This window comes from Heteronotia binoei, chromosome 1 (genome assembly GCF_032191835.1).
Source record: "Heteronotia binoei isolate CCM8104 ecotype False Entrance Well chromosome 1, APGP_CSIRO_Hbin_v1, whole genome shotgun sequence".
NCBI lineage: Eukaryota > Metazoa > Chordata > Lepidosauria > Squamata > Gekkonidae > Heteronotia > Heteronotia binoei.
Window position 1 is genome coordinate 194,826,780 of NC_083223.1, and position 19,681 is coordinate 194,846,460.

Sequence of the window (19,681 nt, forward strand, 5' to 3'; positions counted from 1 at the left end):
GTGTGCCCCAAAACTTTTTCCCATAAAAAAGCCTTTAATTGGGAAGCCCTCTTCAGATGAACCTTAGAGGTGAACAGGCAGCAAATAGCGCTGGCTCCAATATGTAAGATACAGCTTGAGACACTGGATTGGACCATTTTTATGGCACACTCCAACTATTTCTTGAAAAACACCATTTCCAAAGAAGAAAGACACTTCTCCAGCAGAAAGGGGGGAAACCTGAGGTAAAATACCAAGAAAGCTTGAAAGAATGATCCTATCTCCACAGTGGTGAAGAAAAGATCTGAGTGAGCAGAGCTCTCCCCACCTCCATCATGAGCTGTTTAGGGCAGGAAATGTTGGTGCATGCCACTTGAGGTATCAAGAAAAAGCTTTAGACCCTTCATCTCTGTGGTTGGCCTGCACATGTGCAATCCCACGAGGACTGCACAGAAACCATGAAGATGAAGCAAAGGAAGCATTGGTGAGTTGGAATGTTTAGTGTTGGGAGAAAACACAGACATTGTGGGCATTTCAGAAACTTGGTGGAATGAGAATCAGTGGGACACGATGATTTCTGGATATAAGTTATATCGGAAGGATAGGGAGAGAAGGGTTGGAGGTGGGGTTGCTCTGTATGTCAGAGAGGGCATACAATCCAGTAAGACTGAGGTCAGAGAATTAGATTCCCTTCTAGAAATGCTTTGGGTCGAAATAGAGGGCCCAAAAGGAAATTTAACTATGGGAGTTTCTTATCGCCCACCAAATCAAAAGATAGACGACTATAATATGATGGAAGGATTAAAGACAGTGGCTAGACGTAAAAACTGTGTCGTCATAGGTGATTTTAACTACCCGCAGATTGATTGGGTCAATATGTGTTCTGGTCAAGAGAAAGAGATTGAGTTTCTAGATGCTCTCAATGACTGTGCTATGGAGCAGATGGTCTCTGAAACTACCAGGGGTGGGGCGATCATGGATTTGGTCCTAAGTAATGCCCAAGACTAGGTGAGAGATGTAAAAGTGATCGCACCACTTGGGAGCAGTAACCATAACGTTATTGATTTCACCATTTGTATAAATAGGGAGTTGCCCCAAAAGACCAGCACAACCACGTTTAACTTTAAAAGGGTAAATTCTCTGAGATGAGGAGGCATGTGAAGAGGAAACTGAAAGGAAATGTAAATACAGTCAAAACCCTTGGGGAAGCTTGGAGGCTATTTAAAACTACAATCCTAGAAGCTCAGATAAAATATATACCACAAGTTAGGAAAGGCACAAACAGGTATAAGAGAAGGCCGGCATGGCTAACAAACAAAGTAATGGAAGCTGTAAAAAGTAAGAAGGACTCCTTTAAGCGGTGGAAAGCTAGTCCAAGTGAGATTAATAAAAGGGAACACAGGCTGTGGCAAATCAAATGCAAGACTGTGATCAGGCAGGCAAAAAGGGACTATGAGGAGCATAGTGCAAAAACATAAAGACCAACAATAAAAATTTCTTCAAATATATTAGAAGCAGGAAACTAGCCAGGGAGGCAGTGGGGCCTTGAATGACCAAGGCGTAAAAGGATTACTGAAGGAGGACAGGGAAATGGCTGAGAAGCTGAATGCATTTTTTGCCTCCGTCTTCACTGTGGAAGATGAAGAGTGTTTGCTTGCTCCAGAACCTCTTATATTGTTGAAAGACCTGAGTCAGATTGAGGTGACAAGAGAGGAGGTCCTTCAACTGATAGACGAATTAAAAACTAGTAAGTCACCAGGTCCGGATGTGTCCCGCCCAGCCTGGGCGAGGACTACGCAAGGGGGACCCCCCGGTGCCTGCCAGCCGCTCCCGGCCCCCGCCGCCGCCCCGAAAGCCTCCCACACCTTCCCAAGCCCCCGCGGCGGCCCCACCCCTCACCTGGGCTGAGGGGGTGCCAACAGCCGCCCGAACGACGCCTCTCAGCCAACGAGCCCGTCTCCGAGGAGCCTGGCCAGAGCAAGACGTCGGGGAGCAGGAGGGAGAAGCTGAGCCCAGCGCTGGGCAGAGAGGAGGAGAGCCGCCTGACCCGTGGCGGCGAGAGACGCCACACCCCAGCACGCTGCAGAGGTCCGGGACGCCCAAGGCACGCCCAGGCAGCCCAGCCCCAGCTCGCCTCTCCCGGGCGTCTGGGGCTTTGAAGAGGGGGAGGAGCCAGAGAGGGGCAGAACCCAGGAAGGGGAAGGAATGGGCCGGGGAGATACAGGAAGGGAAGGAGGAGGTCGGGGAGGAAGCTGGCCGGTGCTTATTGAGGCTGCCTCGCAAGAGAGAAGGACAGGAGCCGCAGCACAGCAAGGAGGTGAACGGGGGCCTGTGGTGAAGTAACCCGGCTCCCACCCCTGTTTCTGAGACCTCCGGGGAATGCTCCAGAGAGCCCGGGAGGGGCGACGGCGGCGCCGGGAGACCGGGAGGGGTGCCCAGGGCGCGACAGGATGGCATACATCCAAGAGTTCTGAAAGAACTTGAAGTTGAACTTGTGGATCTTCTGACAAAAATATGTAATCTTTCATTGAAATCTGCCTCTGTTCCTGAGGACTGGAAGGTAGCAAATGTCACCACTATCTTTAAAAAGGGTTCCAGAGGAGATCCAGGAAACTACAGGCCAGTCAGTCTGACTTCAATACCGGGAAAGTTGGTAGAAACCATTATCAAGAACAGAATGAGTAGGCACATTGATGAACATGAGTTATTGAGGAAGACTCAGCATGGGTTCTGTAAGGAAGATCATGCCTCACCAACCTGTTACATTTCTTTGAGGGGGTGAACAAGCATGTGGACAAGGGACCCGATAGATGTTGTTTACCTTGACTTCCAGAAAGCTTTTGATAAAGTTCCTCATCAAAGGCTCCTTAGTAAGCTCGAGAGCCAGGAGTAAAAGGACAAGTCCTCTTGTGGATCAAAAACTGGCTAATTAAGAGGAAGCAGAGAGTGAGTATAAATGGGCAGTCTTCGCAGTGGATGACGGTAAGCAGTGGAGTGCTGGAGGGCTCAGTACTGGGTCCCATGCTCTTTAACTTGTTCATAAATTATTTGGAGTTGGGAGTAAGCAGTGAAGTGGCCATGTTTGCAGATGACACTAAATTGTTCAGGGTGGTGAGAACCAGAAAGGATTGTGAGGAACTCCAAGGGGATCTGTTGAGGCTGGGTGAGTGGGCGTCAATGTGGCAGATGAGATTCAATGTGGCCAAGCGCAAAGTAATGCACATTGGAGCCAAGAATCCCAGCTACAAATACAAGTTGATGGGTTGTGAACTGGCAGAGACTGACCAAGAGAGAGATCTTGGGGTCGTAGTAGATAACTCACTGAAAATGTCAAGACAGTGTGTGATTGCAATAAAAAAGCCCAACGCCATGCTGGGAATTATTAGGAAGGGAATTGAAAACAAATCAACCAGTATCATAATGCCCCTGTATAAATCGATGGTGCGGTCTCATTTGGAATACTGTGTGAAATTCTGGTCACTGCACCTCAAAAAGGATATTATAGCATTGGAAAAAGTGCAGAAAAGGGCAACTAGAATGATTAAAGGGTTGGAACACTTTTCCTATGAACAAAGGTTAAAACGCTTGGGGCTCTTTAGCTTGGAGAAACGTTGACTGCGGGGTGACATGATAGAGGTTTACAAGTTTATGCATGGGATGGAGAAGGTAGAGAAAGAAGTCCTTTTCTCCCTTTCTCACAATACAAGAACTCGTGGGCATTCGATGAAATTGCTGAGCAGTCGGGTTAGAATGGATAAAAGGAGGTACTTCTTCACCCAAAGGGTGATTGACATGTGGCATTCACTGCCATAGGAGGTGGTAGCAGCTACAGCCATAGCCAGCTTCAAGAGGGAGTTAGATAAAAATATTGAGCAGAGGTCCATCAGTGGCTATTAGCCACAGTGTGTGTGTGTATATATATATATATATATATATATATATATATATATATATATATATATATATAATTTTTGGGGCCACTGTGTGACACAGAGTTTTGCACTGGATGGGCCATTGGCCTGATCCAACATGGCTTCTCTTATGTTCTTAAGCATACAATCTTTGGTGCATTCCTGGACACTTAACCTCAGTTAATGCAAAGAAGTGGAGAAGACCATGCCATCTTGCTAAAACAACTGAGTACCATCTGGGCTTCTTTTTTCCTCTCCTTGCAGGTATTTAAGCTTGGATATGGCCAAAAGTTAATGGTTTTAGGCAAGAGGCAAATGAGCTATTGCTCTTAGCTTACGGCTCACAATCTGGAGCCTACACTAGCCAGTGCAGAATGAAGACTCACCCAGGATACATTTGTTTTCATTTGTCTGGTTTACTGAAATTATATTATTAAAATTAGTTGCTTTGGAAATATTTGTAAGTCAGTCTGGGGAGAGGGAGAGTGGCATATAAATGCTTTAATAATAGTAATAGTTAACATTACACCCATACAGGCCCTCAGTATGCCCTTTTTCAGGATGGAAAAAGTCAACAGTTTTTCAAATGTACCACATACAATGGAAAATAGATTTCACCAAAACCAGGGGGGAAACGAGGTTGCCCTTACCTGTAACCATTGTTCAGTGAGTGGTCTTCTGTGCAGGCACAACATGGGGACTGCTTGAGGGCAAGCCTGCTGTGGAAAAGATTTACAAGCTTTCTAATAGGAGCGCCCCTCCTCCCTCAGGTACCTTCCCATCAAACCAATCACCTGACTGGGAGGAGGGGCGCTATTCCCTCAGTTCTCTCCATGCTGCCAGAGACCCTAAGACACTAAGGTAAAAACAGGGGTTGCACTTACCTTTCACCTTTGTTCATCGAGTGGCCTTCTGTGCAGGTACACATGGGACTGTACTTGTGCAGGCCTGCCACTGGGAGGAGCTAGCGAGCTCAAAAGAATTTTTCTAGCAACCCAAAAGGTGTTGGCTGCCTACTCACATCAGCACAAGTTTCCCGCCCAAAGTCATGTGATGTGGAGGAGCCAACACCCTTCCCTCAGTTCTCCATTGCCGCCTAGACAGGCTAAGAAAGCCTCAGCGGGGATGGAGGGAGGGATGTGTGCCTGCACAGAAGGTCACTTGATGAACAAAGGTTACAGGTAAGTGCAACCCCCGTTTTTCATCTTCGTGACCTCTGTGCAGTCCCACATGGGATTGTAGCGAGTTCACCTACCTTGGAGGTGGGCATGGGATGTCTTAGAGGAACATAGCTTGCAGCACCGCTTTCCCCATGTCTGCGTCTTGTTGAGCATCAACGTCTATGACGTAGTGGTGCACGAACGTTGATGGTGCAGACCAAGTTGCTGTTTGGCAGATATCGAGGAGCAGAAGGCCAGCTTGAAATGCTGCAAATGAAGCCTGAGCCCTTGTGGAGTGTGCAGACAAGGAGTATGATAGCTGTATCGCATTGCGGATCTATCGTGACAGTGTTTGTGGTGACACCCCCTGTCCCTTATTGGGTCTGTGGAAGCATACAAATAGGGATGATCCTACCTAAATAGAACAGAATTGCTCTCCTGAGGTCAAGGGTATGGTGACCTTTCTGCCGGAGAGGTCGGTGATGGGAAAAATACAGGCAGTGTAATATCCTGATTCAGGTGGAACCTAGATACTATCTTGGGAAGGAAACCCAACCTGAGTCACAGAACCACTCGATCTCTGTGCAGCTTAAGGAAGGGTGGTTCAACAGATAATGCTGTTAGCTCCCCTACTCGTCTGGAAGAGGTAATTACTACCAGGAAGGCAACTTCATAGGATGAAAAAAGACAACTCACAGGTAGCTAACGGTTCAAATGGTTTATGTACAAGTTGCGCCAACACCAAGGATAAACTCCACTGAGGTACAGGCAAATTTACTGGAGAATATAGATTATTAAGACCTTTTAAAAATCTCTTGGACTGTGCTTGTGGAAACACTGAGTAACCTTGAATGGGGTTGCGAAACGCCGAAATTGCTGCTAAATATACTTTTATCGAAGAATTTGCTAAACCGTCATTCTTCAGGGAAATTAGGAACTGTAATATTTCAGCTACATGACAATTTTGTGGATCAACGTGATGGGATGCTGCCCAGTCACAAAAGCGTTGTTATTTCACCTTATAGGATTGCCTGGTAGATGATTTACGTGCCGCAGCTATAACCTGCAGAACTGTTAGTGATTGTGGTGAATGGGGTGAATGTACCAAGCTGTGAGACAGAGAGTTCTGACGCTCAAGTGAGGGCGTGTTGGGGGAAGGAACAAATCTGACCTTTCTGGGAAAGTATGATGGATGCCACGGCTGAGGTTCCACAATATGGGAACCCACTGTCTGCGGGGCCAAAACGAGGCTATAAGGATTGCCGTGGCCTGATCTGTGCCAAGTTTCACCAGTACCAGGGTAAGGGTAGAGGAGGGAAAGCATGAAACAGGCCTCCACTCTACTTCTACTGGAACGCATCCCCCCGGGAGTGTTGGCATATGAAGCAGAAATGCCTTAACAAGACAGCAACTTGTAGACAGATCATGTTGATCTATCTGACAGGTAAAGATCACATGACTAGACATATTGCATCAGCCTGCAGGTGGTGCTTCAGTGACTCAGCATGGTGTGAAAACAGAGAGTGACCTGTCTTCCACCGGTGTTGCAATCAACCATGAGGAGTCGGAGAAGGAGGCCATGAGTGACCAGAGTGTGCCTGTTGGTGAGATAACCATGGCCCAAGCGGCAACGGCTTTGCTTGTTGAGAAGCTGACCTCAGACACCTGTACGGTTTGGTCGCTCTGAATGAAACATTATCTAAAGCGGGAGGCTTTATGAGAGTATGCTGCGTCTCCTTCGCAAGCTCCAACAGCTGAAGATACCGTCAAGGACCAAAAGGCCGTGGCAATGATTATACTTAGTGTTGCTGACGACCAGCTTGTGCATGTTGCATACAAAGTTACAGCTAAGGCAGCGTGGGATAGCGTCAAAACTGTGTATGTTCAGCAGACAGCTCGCTCTCTCATATCTTTAATGAGGTGGCTATATAGGATGGTTTGATCTCATCTAAATTCCTTGGCTACCTATATCCAGCTTTTTGTGCAGAGAGGGAAGCAGATCCCTGAAGATGATCAAGTTTGTATTATCTTAAGCTCTTTGTAAGAGCATTTTGACCCTCTTATTACTGCGCTGGAATTGATGGAACCTGCAAAACTCACTTTAAGTTATGTTTCCGGCTGTCTTCTGGACAAGGAATCTCGTCAACTTCAGAGAGATGTAGTTGCTGACAAGACCGGGAACCGCGCAAAGCCGGAAGGGAGCAGAGGAGCCGACAGCTGTGTTCGTGCCAAAGACAACGTGGATAGCTGCAAGAAACTTCAGGAGCACGTTGCTTTGAGAGTGCGACGCTGTTTTATCTGTGGAGCTACAAATCATCTCAAATGGGAATGCACGGCTACACTGAAATGTGGGGGTGAAAGGAAGTCTCGTTTTGTGCAGAAGCTACAAGCTATGTTAGTTATGGCACATACGCCGTCCCTGGAGGAGTTTTGGATTATTGACTCGGGTGCATCTAACCATTTTGTTTGGGACAAGAGTCTTCTGCAGGATATTCATCCTTCTACATTGGAACACATGAGTCTGGCTGATGGACGCTCTGCTGCCGTAGTGTGTCAAGGGAGTGCATGTTTTCCAACTTTGAACCATGTATTTGACAATGTGCTCTGTGTCCCAACCCTTGAAAACAACCTGTTGAGTATTTGTGCCTTGGACAAGGCTGGTTTCAGTGTTGTGTTTAAGAACAAATGCTGTAACATTCTCAAAGGTGAAAGAGTCCTTGCTGTAGGAACGCTCCAGAACAATGTGTATGTACTGGATAACGGGTTGGGTAAGGCACGGTATGTTACCAATAAGAACCCCCATGACAACTGCAATGGAGAAAAAAGGGGGGGGGCGAGAACAAAAAACCTTACATTTCTGGGATATCAAACAGGATGAAATCATATCGTTTTTCTAACACTCACAATGCTCTAAGTTTCAGCTGGTCTGCAACTTTTTGTGAAGACACAGATTGTTCCAGGATTCATGCCAATCAAATACCTCCCCTGGTTCTCTTACCTTTGACTGATAGTGCAAATGATTCACCACAAATTAAACAGGAGGTGATATCTCTAGCCCCTGAGAACATGCAGAGTGCAGAAGCATTGCCCAGGGTGTCTTCCAGAGTTACCAAAGGTATTCCCTCAGAATGATATGGTGTGTCTGTGAATCATGTATTTGTAAAAGAGCCTAAAGATTACAGTGAGGTGCTGTTTCTGGGAACAGAGGAACAAACCGCTGGCTGCAAACCATGGAGGCGGAGTATAAATCACTGGTATCTCACAACGTGTTTTCTGTGGCTGAGTTACCCACTGGTAAAAAGGCAATTGGATGCTGCTGGCTCTTTAAGTTAAAACAGAAACCAGATTGGGAGGGGGTGTGCAATCTAAGCTTGCTTAGTGGCGAAAGGCTTCTCTCAGATAGAAGGGCAAGATTTCTATGAATCATATGCTCCCACAGTGCGGACTGAAACAATTAAAGCAACTTTAGTAAAGGCAGGAGCAGAAAGAATGTCAATTAATCATTTTGATTTTGACACTGCTTATCTAAACACTCCCATACAAGACGAACTCTATTTAGAGCAAATCCCAGGGTATACTTGTGACAATTCAAATGTGGTGTTAAGATTGCAAAAGACTTTGTATGAATTAAGACAAAGTGCATTTGCCTGGAGTGAATGTCTTAGCAAAACATTAATTGACCATGGGTTCAAACAAAGTGTGGCTGATCCTTGTCTCTATAATATCACCATTTGTAATAAAATCTGTTACTTGCTAGCATTTGTAGATGATATTTGCATGGTATACCACCATGAAGAACAACTGAAATGGTTCATCTACATGATACAAAAAGTGTTTAAAACTAAACACCTCAGCCCTATCCAGAACTACTTAGGTGTACATGTCACCAGAAGTGACTGTGGATGGTTTGAATTAAGCCAAGAACACAAAATAAGACAGTTGCTGGATGAGTATGGAATGTCAGAGGCATACAGTGCACGTACACCAAAGACTACTGGTTACTGCAGGGAAGCAGATGATGAGGTATTTCCCCACAAGACAGTATATCAATCATTAGTAGGTTCATTGCTGTACATAGCATGCTGGACATGTCCTGACATATGTATTGCTGTTCATTGGTTGTGTCAAAAGAGTGCCTGTCCATACAGAAAAGACTGGGTAGCAGCAAAAAGAATCCTTCCATATCTAAAAGAAACTGTTAGCAATAAGCTAGTCCTGAGTTCAGATAAGGAACAAGCACTATTAGCCTATTGTGATGCCAGCTGGGGAGAAAGAGTAGATGGTAAATCAATGTCTGGTTATGCCATCTACATGTCTGGAGCCTTAGTGTTATGGAAATCAATTAAACAAACTCATGTGTCTACTAGCTCATGTGAAGCAGAGTATTCAGCTTTTAGTGATTGCGTGGTACAATTAGAGTGGTTTTATCAGTTGCTTATAGATCTGCATGTAAACTAAATTGCCTGTAATTATACATTGCGACAGTTCAGCAGCTCAACGATTGGCAAACAATCAAGGAATCGGTACAAGGAGTAAACACATCAATATTCGTTACCAGAATGTACAGCCAGCTGTGTCTTGAGGATTTGTTTCTCTGTAGCACTGTGCATCAGAACATAATGTAGCTGACATATTTACAAAATGCTTATCTGTGGAAAAGTTTGAATATCTCAAAAGTAAGTTGTGTCTAACAAGTTTTCTCTTGGGAGGTGTGTCAGCATATGAAGTAGAAATGCCTTAACAAGATAGCAACTTGTAGACAGATCATGTTGATCTATCTGACAGGTAAGGATCACATAACTAGACATATTGCATCAGCCTGCAGGTGGTGCTTCAGTGACTCAGCATGTTTGCACGGTTTGGATAAAAGGACACATAACTCTGTATATAAGACTGTGATATACTTGCCAGTGTGTGCCATTGTGGTATCAGGTGTCTGGCGAAGCAGTTTGTCAGTAAGAACTACAACTGACTACAAGGACTATGTATATATATTGTAAATAATACCAACCTCTGCTGGGCTGTGTGTGCACACTGCTTTGGAGCTACAACATCTACCTCACTATAAAACTTCCGTCAGGGAGTTGGGTCCCATCCCTCCCCTGGAGCAGAACTGGTAGCACTTCGTGTTCTGATGCGTTGCAAAAAAATCTACTTGAGGAGTGCCCCACTGTTTGAAAACTACCCAAAGGTAGCGATCTGATAGAGACCACTCACGTACTGGTTGAAAATTCCTGCTCAAGGCATCGGCCTGAGTATTCCACTTTGCTACTATGTGCATAGCTATAATGCAAACCTCGTTGGCAACTGCCCAATTCCAAAGTGATATGGCTTCTCTGCAAAGGCAGAGAGAGCCAGTGCCCCCTTGTCGGTTTATGTAGTACTTGACCGTGATACTGTCTGTGCTGAGTAGCACTGTGCGGCCTTGTAGGAGTTCTACAAATGAAGAAAACACTCTTCTTACTGCCTGCAGTTCTAGCAGATTAATGTGCATGTTCGATTCAACCTGGGACCAACGGCCTTGTGCAAACTGTCACGTTCTCAGGGCACAGGCAGGCAGGAGTCCAAAGCCGGTCCGAGGTCAAAGTTCAGGAATCAAACAGGAGCCAAGTCACCACAGCAAAATCGCAAACCAGAAACAGAAGTCAGTGTCCAAAGCCAAAGGGTCAGGGTGCCAAGGAGTTCAAACCAGTCAGGAACTGGAATCAGGAAGGAGCGTGGATGCAAGCCAGGGAATCGACTTGTTGCTTCCACAAGGTCGCCAAGTCCCGGGCGTGAGCTATATGGGTGCCTCAATCAGCCTGCTCTCTGAGTGGCCGTAGTTCTCCAAGTATTCAGGGCTAAGAGATTGGAAGCGTGTCTGCGTTCTGAGAGTCTTTTCCAAAGACGCCGCCGCATTCTTGAGATGGGAGGGGGAGAGCTTAGAGGAGACTGATTGTCAACAGCTGGCGCTGGTGCCTGGAATGTGGGGAGAGTGATTGATGAGCCTGCTGTTGCTTCTTCAGCTGAGGCGCTGGAAGGCCGTTCTTGGTCTGTTAACCCTTCCAGCTCCCCCTCCTCAGGGCTCATGACACACGCTGTCCATTGCAATGAGCTCCCCAGACAAGCAAGGAAGCATCAGTGAGTACCTCTACTTGGTATGGTCTATCACCGAAATGCACCCCTGCTCTAAGGTGAACTAATTCAGTCCACCAACTCAGATTCGAAATTATGGTCCGTGGAACTGTAAGGTACTTGTATACTGAATGCTTATGTGTGTGGAAAACTTTGAGGAACCAATTCTGTAATGGTCTCATATGCAGTCTGGCATGTGGAGTGATAGCTGTTGTAGAAGCCATGTGGCCTAATAATTTTTGAAAATAGTAGGCTTGCCTGTATTGGCAGGCATGCAAAGCCTTCACTAATCTGCCAATCTTTAAAGCTCTGAGGGGCAGATAGGCTTTGCCATGTTGGGAGTCTAACTGAGTACGTATTTTTTGCTCCATAAGACACACCTAGTTTTTAGGAGGAGGAAAACAGGAAAAAAATATTCTGAACCCATCGTCCATGATTTCCAAATGGTGGGAAGGCATTTTAAAGGAGTGTGGTTCCTTTAAATATGTCAGCCAGAACTCTCTTGCTCCTGGCTCTATCCCCAAAGACCCCAGATATGTCTTGAGTTCGACCTGACAACCCTAGGCCCCAATAGAGCGCAACACAAACCCACCGCGACTCTCTGGCTGCAGTCTCTGCCCCAAGGAGGTTGCCTGACCCAGGCAGCGCCCTCAGTCTCCTGGGAGGGGGGCGGACTGGAGGGCTGCCACCTGGGAGCCTTCCCAGCCTTGACACTCGGTACATGTTCGGTGGCCTCTGCTCTTCTTGCTGTTGGTGGGCGAGCGCGGAGAGCGTCAGGTGGCCCGCCGCATCGCCTCCTGCCCGCAGCAGCCGCAGCCTTCGCCCCAACGGCTCAGCGGGCGTGAAAAGCGGGAGATGACACAGCCGAGTCGCCGCCTCCTTCTCCCCCGCCAGTGTTTGCCCCTCTTCTCGCACTGTCACTCCGGCTCTGGAGAAGGAGCAGGGGAGGCCACTCGTGTAAACACCCCTCAGTATTGATACTTCCTCCCTCCCTCCTGCCATTCATTTTCGATAGCCGACGAGGAGAAGGAAGAGGAAGCCGGCATGTCTGGGCAGCAACAGCCGCCACAACTCCCGGCGATGGCTCCTCAAGCGCCGGGCAACCCCCAGCCACCTGCCTCAGCCGCGCTTCTTCTTCACCCGCCGCCACAGCCGCCTCCTCCTCCGCCACCACCACCGGCCACGCTGGCTCCCTCTCCGCCACCACCACCTGCAATCGTCGCCACAACAGCCCCCGCTGCCGCCTCTTCCTCAGCAGGGCCCATGTTTGGCAGCGGTGGCAGCAGTGCCCTGGTCCCGTTCCCTCACTGTGGTGACCTGGCCCTCAACGAGCAGCTGAAGGAGCTCAAGCGGCGCCTCAGGTGGCTCTACTCGGCCGTGGACGAGCAGGAAACGCCGCTGCCCCGCTCCTGGAGCCCGAAGGACAAATTCAGTTACATCGGCCTCTTGCAGAACAACCTGCGCATCCACTACTGGGCTTGCCGGGCAGGTCCGCTCTGGCGGGTGCTTGCCCTTGGCCACACCCCTTTTTTGCAGTATTCCCTCCATAAGACGCACACACTTTCCCCACTTTTTTGGGGGGGGAATGTATCTTATGGAGCAAAAAATACGGTACTCAATAGTCTGTGTAGGACACAGTTGAGATTTTTTTGCATCAATCAAGAGCCCCAAGGAATGCAGCATTGCCAGTGTGAGATGTACATTATTACACAATGTCTCTGGGTCTCTGCCAACCAATAACCAGTCATCTAAATATGCATACAATATACAGTCCTGTAGTCGTAAATGTGAGACTATTATGGACATGCATTTTGAGAACACCCTTGAGGCATATGCTAGCCCAAATGGTAATACAGTGTATTGGAAGATGCGGTCTGTGTGGATAAATCTTAAGAAATTTCTGACACCTGGGATGAACCGCTATGTGGAAATAAGTGTTCTTGAGGTCTATACTGGTAAACCAGCAATTTACTTCCAACCGTACCAGTAATTCCGGAAGGGATAGCAAACGGTATTTTAGTGTTGTGAGATGCTTATTGAGCTCTCAGAAGTCTAATATGGGTCGTGTCCCACCATCCTTTTTGTCAATAATAAAGTATTTTGATTTGATTGGATTTATATCCTGTCCTCCCCGCCAAAGCAGGCTCAGTATGGGGAATAGAAACCTGGAGATGACTCTGGTTCTAGTATTTCTGTAATGACTTCCTTTTTAATAGCTCTAATGTCTCTGGAGAGATGACTTTTGAGAGTTGCCTAGAGACAGAGTGTAATCAACACCGGGGCACCATGTCAAACTCAAAAGTAGTAACCTTGCTTTATTATGGACAGAATCCATTTATCAGAAGTAATGCTAGCCCATACATGCACAAACTGAGACAACCGGTCTCCAAATATAGCAACACTGTTAGTTAGTTAAGAGAGGTCTGACCCTCGAGTATTATTGTCTCTGTTAGGCTTATTGCCCAACCCCTGCCGACTCTTCGAATTACGGCATCCATTATTGGAGTGGTAAATTAGGTCTATTATTCCTCTGGGCCTGGTACTTCGACTCTGAATAACGAAATGGTTTTGCATAAGGGTAATTCGACCTTTGATATGGGCGGGACCTGTACCTAGGCTTGCCTTGTGTGATGACGTCGCAGATGTTATGCCAAAGGATTTGGCTTGGAGCTTATATTTGCGGATGCGCTCCAATACATCATCTGTTTGGTCGCTGAAAAGTTCGTGGCCTTCAAATGGTAAATCCTCAAGCTTAGCTCTGGTATCAGGTGGTAAAGCAGAGCTGTGGAGCCAGGAATGTCATCGGAGTACCAGCGCTGATCCCATGGTGTCATGCCGAGTGGCACTGACTTGTCATTTATCAAGGCGTATGCCTTCCTCTATTAATGCCCGCAGTAATGGTTGTTTATCTGCTGGTAAGTCTGGTACCAATGGTAGAATCTTTTGCCACAGGACCCTATTTTACAGCCCCATGACTGCTTCAAAATTAGTGACCTTAATGCCCATTGCCCCAGAGGAATACATCTTTCTCCCTAGGGAATCTAATTTCCTGCCCTCCTTATCTGTTGGGGCACTGCCGATCCTTGGCAGGAATAACCTATGAAATAAATGAATTGGGTTTCGTATGGCTAAACAAAAAGGCACATTCAGAATCATTGAGTCTATACAAAGTCTCTAAACGTCTTCCTGATGGTGCTGTAGATGCTGGTTTCAACCATGCAGACAGTATGACCTCCTCTATGCCTTGTAACATAGCTAGTGCTACTGGACCAGAGTCAGGGTCAAACAGTGGTTGCATCAGTGGGTCCTTGGTCTTCAGACCGGAAACTGCATACTGGAGGTCAAGAGCTTTAGCCATATGAATTAGGAGATCCACAAACGAAGTTAACTCTTCCAAGGACAATGCAGATGTGTGTTCAACAATGGGATTGTCCGGCGATGGTACTGATGCTATGTTGGAGTTGCTGTCAGAACCGTGGTGTTCGGTTTCATGGTGACCCCTGGAACGGGGACAGCAGCTTGGAGTTGATGGAGATCTATGCAGATGATCATCACTTAAGGTGCTATTGCACCAACGGCAAGATGGAAAATGCCAGTGGCGTGTTGCACACTCTTGCAGGCTGTCGATATGTGAGTCAAGGATCTCAACATCAGATGAGGGTGTCTGGGAATGACGAGAGGCTGAGCAGCGGAAGCGGCTAGATGAGCCTCGCAAAATAGACGGCGCCAATGGAGATCGGTTCCAGTGAGGAGAGCTGCCTCTGGATCCAAGATGATGTCGCAGTGACGGGTCACAGCGCCGTGGCGAGATCAATTCTTGCGTCAAGCGGTCGCTGGTGCCGCTGATTCTGCCAGTGGTGCTTGGTGCGAGGATGGTGGTGAAAGCCGCTGATGCCCATGCGCCTTCTCTTTTTTCTTAGCCTTTTTTACGGGGGGCTCAGATTCTGCCTGAGGCTTCGTTGTGCCCATTGCTTTCAGCACTTGCCCAGCTGATGGGGCAGAGCTCGTAGAGGGCGGTTGGGACTGGTCAGTTTGATTATTGGCTGATGTAGACAGCCTTGCAGTCGATCTCTCAGTGGCTGTTAATGACTTCTCCCAAAGTGTGGCTTTTAAGCGCGTGGCCCTGTCGTCCCTGGCTCTCGGAGTGAGGCGGTTACATGCCTGACAGGAGGCAGGTTTATGGCCCTCTCCCAAACAGAGTAAACAGGATGAGTGATTGTCCGTTTTGGTCATTTTAGCCCCACCCAAGTTTTAAAGAGTGGCATCTTGTTCATCTATGAGGTAAATTTCTCGTACTCGCTGCAGCTCACTAGCTGTTCGTCCTCTCAGCATGGTGTCTAAAAGAGAACTGAGGGAAGGGTGTTGGCTCCTCACACATCATGTGACTTTGGGTGGAATGCTCACATTGATGTGAGGAGGCAGCCAAACCTTTTGGGTTGCTAAAAAAATTCTTTTGAGCTTGCTAGCTTCTCCCGGTGGCAGGCCTGCACAAGCGCAGTCCCATATGGGACTGCACAGAGGCCATGAAGATGAACAGCGAGTTCACAGCTGGGCAGGAGGGAGGGATAGGACCTCTGCCAGGCCATGCTGCCAAGCTTCTTCACTTGAAGTGAAGGGAGCGGTAAGGCATTCCTTCAGACAGGCAGTCACTGCTAGGCCACACCTCCAAGCTTCTTCACAGGAAGAGAAGGGAAGAGCCAGGAAATCCTTCAGCAAGCAGCTTCTGCCAAGCCACACCTCCAAGTCTCTTTCTCTTGGCACCGAGAGAAGGGAGGGGGGAGGGAACGGCTTCTAGGTTGAGTCTGCTGATATCAAAGACATAGAGACCACAGACCTAGGGAATGACTTCAAGAAGGCAGGTACCAATGGTGTTGAGCCAGGTCCTGTGCCCTCATTCAGGCTGGTGCACAGTCAAAGCTCATGAAAAAAGTCCGTTATTCTGAGGCTCTGTCTAACATACCACACCAGGGAGGGAATATGCCTTTATTCATGCTGGCATACAGACAAAGCCTCTGAAAAGGGCCATTGATTCCAGACTCCTTTTTCACCACATCTCATCAGGGAGGAGGAATATGACATTATGCAAGCCTGCATACAGGCAAAGTCTTTGAAGAGATCTCTTCTGAGTCCAGCTTTATCCCTATGTGCCTTCAGGAGAAACTAGTGACAGCAAGGGCAAGCAGCTCTGCTGTGTGAACCACTAGGCAGAGGAGGAGGAGGAGGAAAAGCAGAAGGAGGAGGAGAAGACTGGATTTTATACCTCGCCCTTCACTACCTGAGGGAATCTCAGAGTGACTTACAATCTCCTTTCCATTCCCCTCCTCACAAGAGATGCCCTGTGAGGTAGGTGGAGCTGAGAGAACTGCTCTTGAGTGGAACAGCTTTGAGAGAATGTGTGGCTGATGCAAGGCAACAGACAATGGCCATTTATCATGATGACTAAAAGGAAAAATTATTGAGAGAAAAAAACCTCCTCAGCTTCAAAACTGAGGTGAGGAAAAACAAGAGAACAGCAGTGGAGATCTTCTCTCTGCAGCAGCAAAAAGAGAACTGAGCAAGTAGTGCCCCTCCTCCCAGTCAGGTGATCATTTGGTGGGAAAGTGCCTGAGGGAGAAGGGGCACATGTTCTATTAGAAAACTTAGAAAACTTTTCTGCAGCAGGCCTGCTTTTGGGCAGTCCCCATGTGGGACTGCACAGAAGCCATGAAGATGAAGAAATGGAAACCTGTACATTTGCTTTGACATGATAGTACATGATAACACCAACCCATGCAGCCAGTTCAGGAAATAGTTTCATTTTCATCAGTGTTTAAATGTGTGGTTGTGCCACACATTTAATCTTATTTAAAGATTAACAACCTATCAGAGAGAAAGTATTTCCAGTATCCTGGTAAAATGCAGATAGTACAACCCTCCCCCAACTTCTGAAGAAATCACAAAACGATTTGCCATCTAATACATAACTGATTAATTTAATATCTATTGCGTCTTTTTATGGTACAGTGAATATCTTGAAGAACAAAGTTTGAGTCCGGTGGCACCTTTAAGACCAACAAAATCTTATTCAAGGCATAAGCTTTCATGTGCATGCACACTTCTTCAGATACATTAAAATGGACGTTACTAGTCCATACATGTAGGTAAAAGGTAAGCAGCAAATTATCATACAACATAATGAAGATGTTTAACAGATTCAAGGACCAAACAGGAATAACAAGCTTAGTTTATACGGTTACCATTTGTTGGTCTTAAATGTGCCATTGGACTCAAATTTTGTTCTGCCGCTTCAGGCCAACACGGTTACCCACCTGAATTTATCTTTAGTGAAGATCATGGTTAGCATTGCATATCTTTGAAAGATATAGTGTTATCAAATAGATATTCTTACATAGTTTGGTTTTCAAAACATACCTTCTTGTGGTAATCTGGATCCGTTCCTAGAATTAGATCACAGTTGGGCCATGATGTCAAATACTGCTGATGTTCAGAATCAATGTGGTCCTCATATGGATACATCCCTTTATTTGAAGACTGACTGACAAAACTTGACAGCGCAGCATTTTGAGAAAATGGTGCAACTTGATCTAACAAGAGATAATTAAAAATATTTACACCAACAAATTATATGGCAGTACAAAGTAAAGGCCAGTCCATACAACTAGCTCAGGACATCCTGTAAGATTTTTATATATTTTAATTAGCAACCTCCCAACACATATGGCAAACAACTTTGAAACACTGGCAAATATAAGCAGTGACAGAAATATCAGTTCTATTGTGTTTCTTCTACCAAAAGTGATTAGGCTCAGTAATCTCAATCTGAATAAGAGCTTAATACAGGAGTCCATTCTTGTACTATTATGAAGATCATTCTTTACACAAAAATATAAATCATACAAAATTAAACACTTGTACTGCTAATTGGAGAAGATGGCATGCTGCACCCTGATATAGTCAGTTCTTGCAAGCTAAGGAGGCTAGCCCTGGTTAGTATTTGAACGGGAGACCACCAAGGAAGACTGCAGAGGAAGGCAATGGCAAACCACCTCTGCTTCTCACTTGCCTTTAAAGCTCTTTCCTGAGATTGCCTTAAATTGGCAAGAACTTGATGGCACACACTATGAGGCATGGTTATAAGAAGCACAGGAACCCCTCTGGTACTAAACGGAAGATTGGTATCACTTACCGTGAAGCTTCCTTCTCGGTGGACTGGCAGTGGGTCGGTCCGACTACTGGGTATAGGCTCCTCCTCCTCGTCACAGGGTCGGGTGCTCCAATCGATCCGGAGGGGGAGTGGCCTATACCACCCAGGACGCGCCAGTTGTATCCAAGCCGCATCCCCCTAATAATAAAAATTTTCACCACCTCCCCATTCACGTACAGAGACGAATAAATGAGAAGATTAGTTTATTACAGTTCAACACACCATACAAATGGCAGATTGAAAGAAAGTCACTGTTAAGCAAAGCAAAGGTAACATCCTCCCCACAGGGAAAGCACCATTGCTCCAGGATCCATCTCCAAAACTCAGGAAGCCGCTCAACCTTTAACGGGCGGGCCGGACCAACCCACTGCCAGTCCACCGAGAAGGAAGCTTCACGGTAAGTGATACCAATCTTCCGTTCTCCGGTGGTCTAGACAGTGGGTCGGTCCGACTACTGGGACGTAACAAAGCTGAACATCCCCGGGCGGGACCGGCTTCCCTGTTTAGAGTGCATGCTGCAGCACACGCCTCCCAAAGGCCGCCTCCGCTGAAGCCCATTTATCCACTTTATAGTGCCTGGTAAAGGTATGTACCGATTTCCAAGTCGCTGCCTTACACACAGCTTCTAAGGACGGAAAGGACCGGTACACAGCTGATGTTGCAGCACCCCTTAGAGAATGGGCCGTGATCCCATCTGGAGGGGTTTGGCCTTGGGCCTTGTAAACCAAAACAATACACTCCCGTAGCCACCTGCTAAGGGAGGAAGTGGAGACCTGTCGTCCCTGCGACTACTTGCTAAATGAAACAAACAATGCATCAGACTTCCTCCAGTCTTTTGTGCGATCAATGTAAAAACTAAGTGCCCTCCTAACGTCTAAACAGTGCAGCTCCCTTTTCTTGGGAGACTGGGGGTTGGGACAAAAATTTGGAAGAACCAACTCCTGGGACCTATGAAAGACAGAATTAACTTTAGGAATGAAAGATGGGTCTGGCCTCAGCACCACCCTTTCATTATGGAAAACACAAAGCTCCTAGTCGACCGACAGGGCCCTTAACTCAGACACTCTCCGTGCTGTAGTGATACCCACCACAAAAATTGTTTTTAGAGTCAGTTCCTTCAGTCCACAGGAAGCCATAGGTTCGAAGGGACGCCCACACAACGCAGTTAGTACTATATTCAACTTCCACGAGGGGAATCTATGTACCTGTGGGGGCTTAAGGAGAGCAACACCCTTCAGGAACCGTTTAATGTGCGGATGTGCTGACAAGGACTTACGTCCCCGCACCCCCTGTATAGACGATATGGCCGCCAC

At 46.9% G+C, this 19,681-nt stretch overlaps 1 protein-coding gene across 1 annotated transcript in view; it reads right to left on the reverse strand.

The window, feature by feature from the left end:
* Positions 1–19,681, reverse strand: part of LOC132576480 (dynein axonemal heavy chain 14-like) — a 193,873-nt gene that overhangs the window by 35,918 nt on the left and 138,274 nt on the right. Inside the window, exon 13 of the mRNA XM_060245693.1 lies at positions 17,576–17,748. Within this exon, the coding sequence (XP_060101676.1) occupies positions 17,576–17,748 (173 nt within the window). The remainder of the gene's footprint in view (positions 1–17,575; positions 17,749–19,681) is intronic.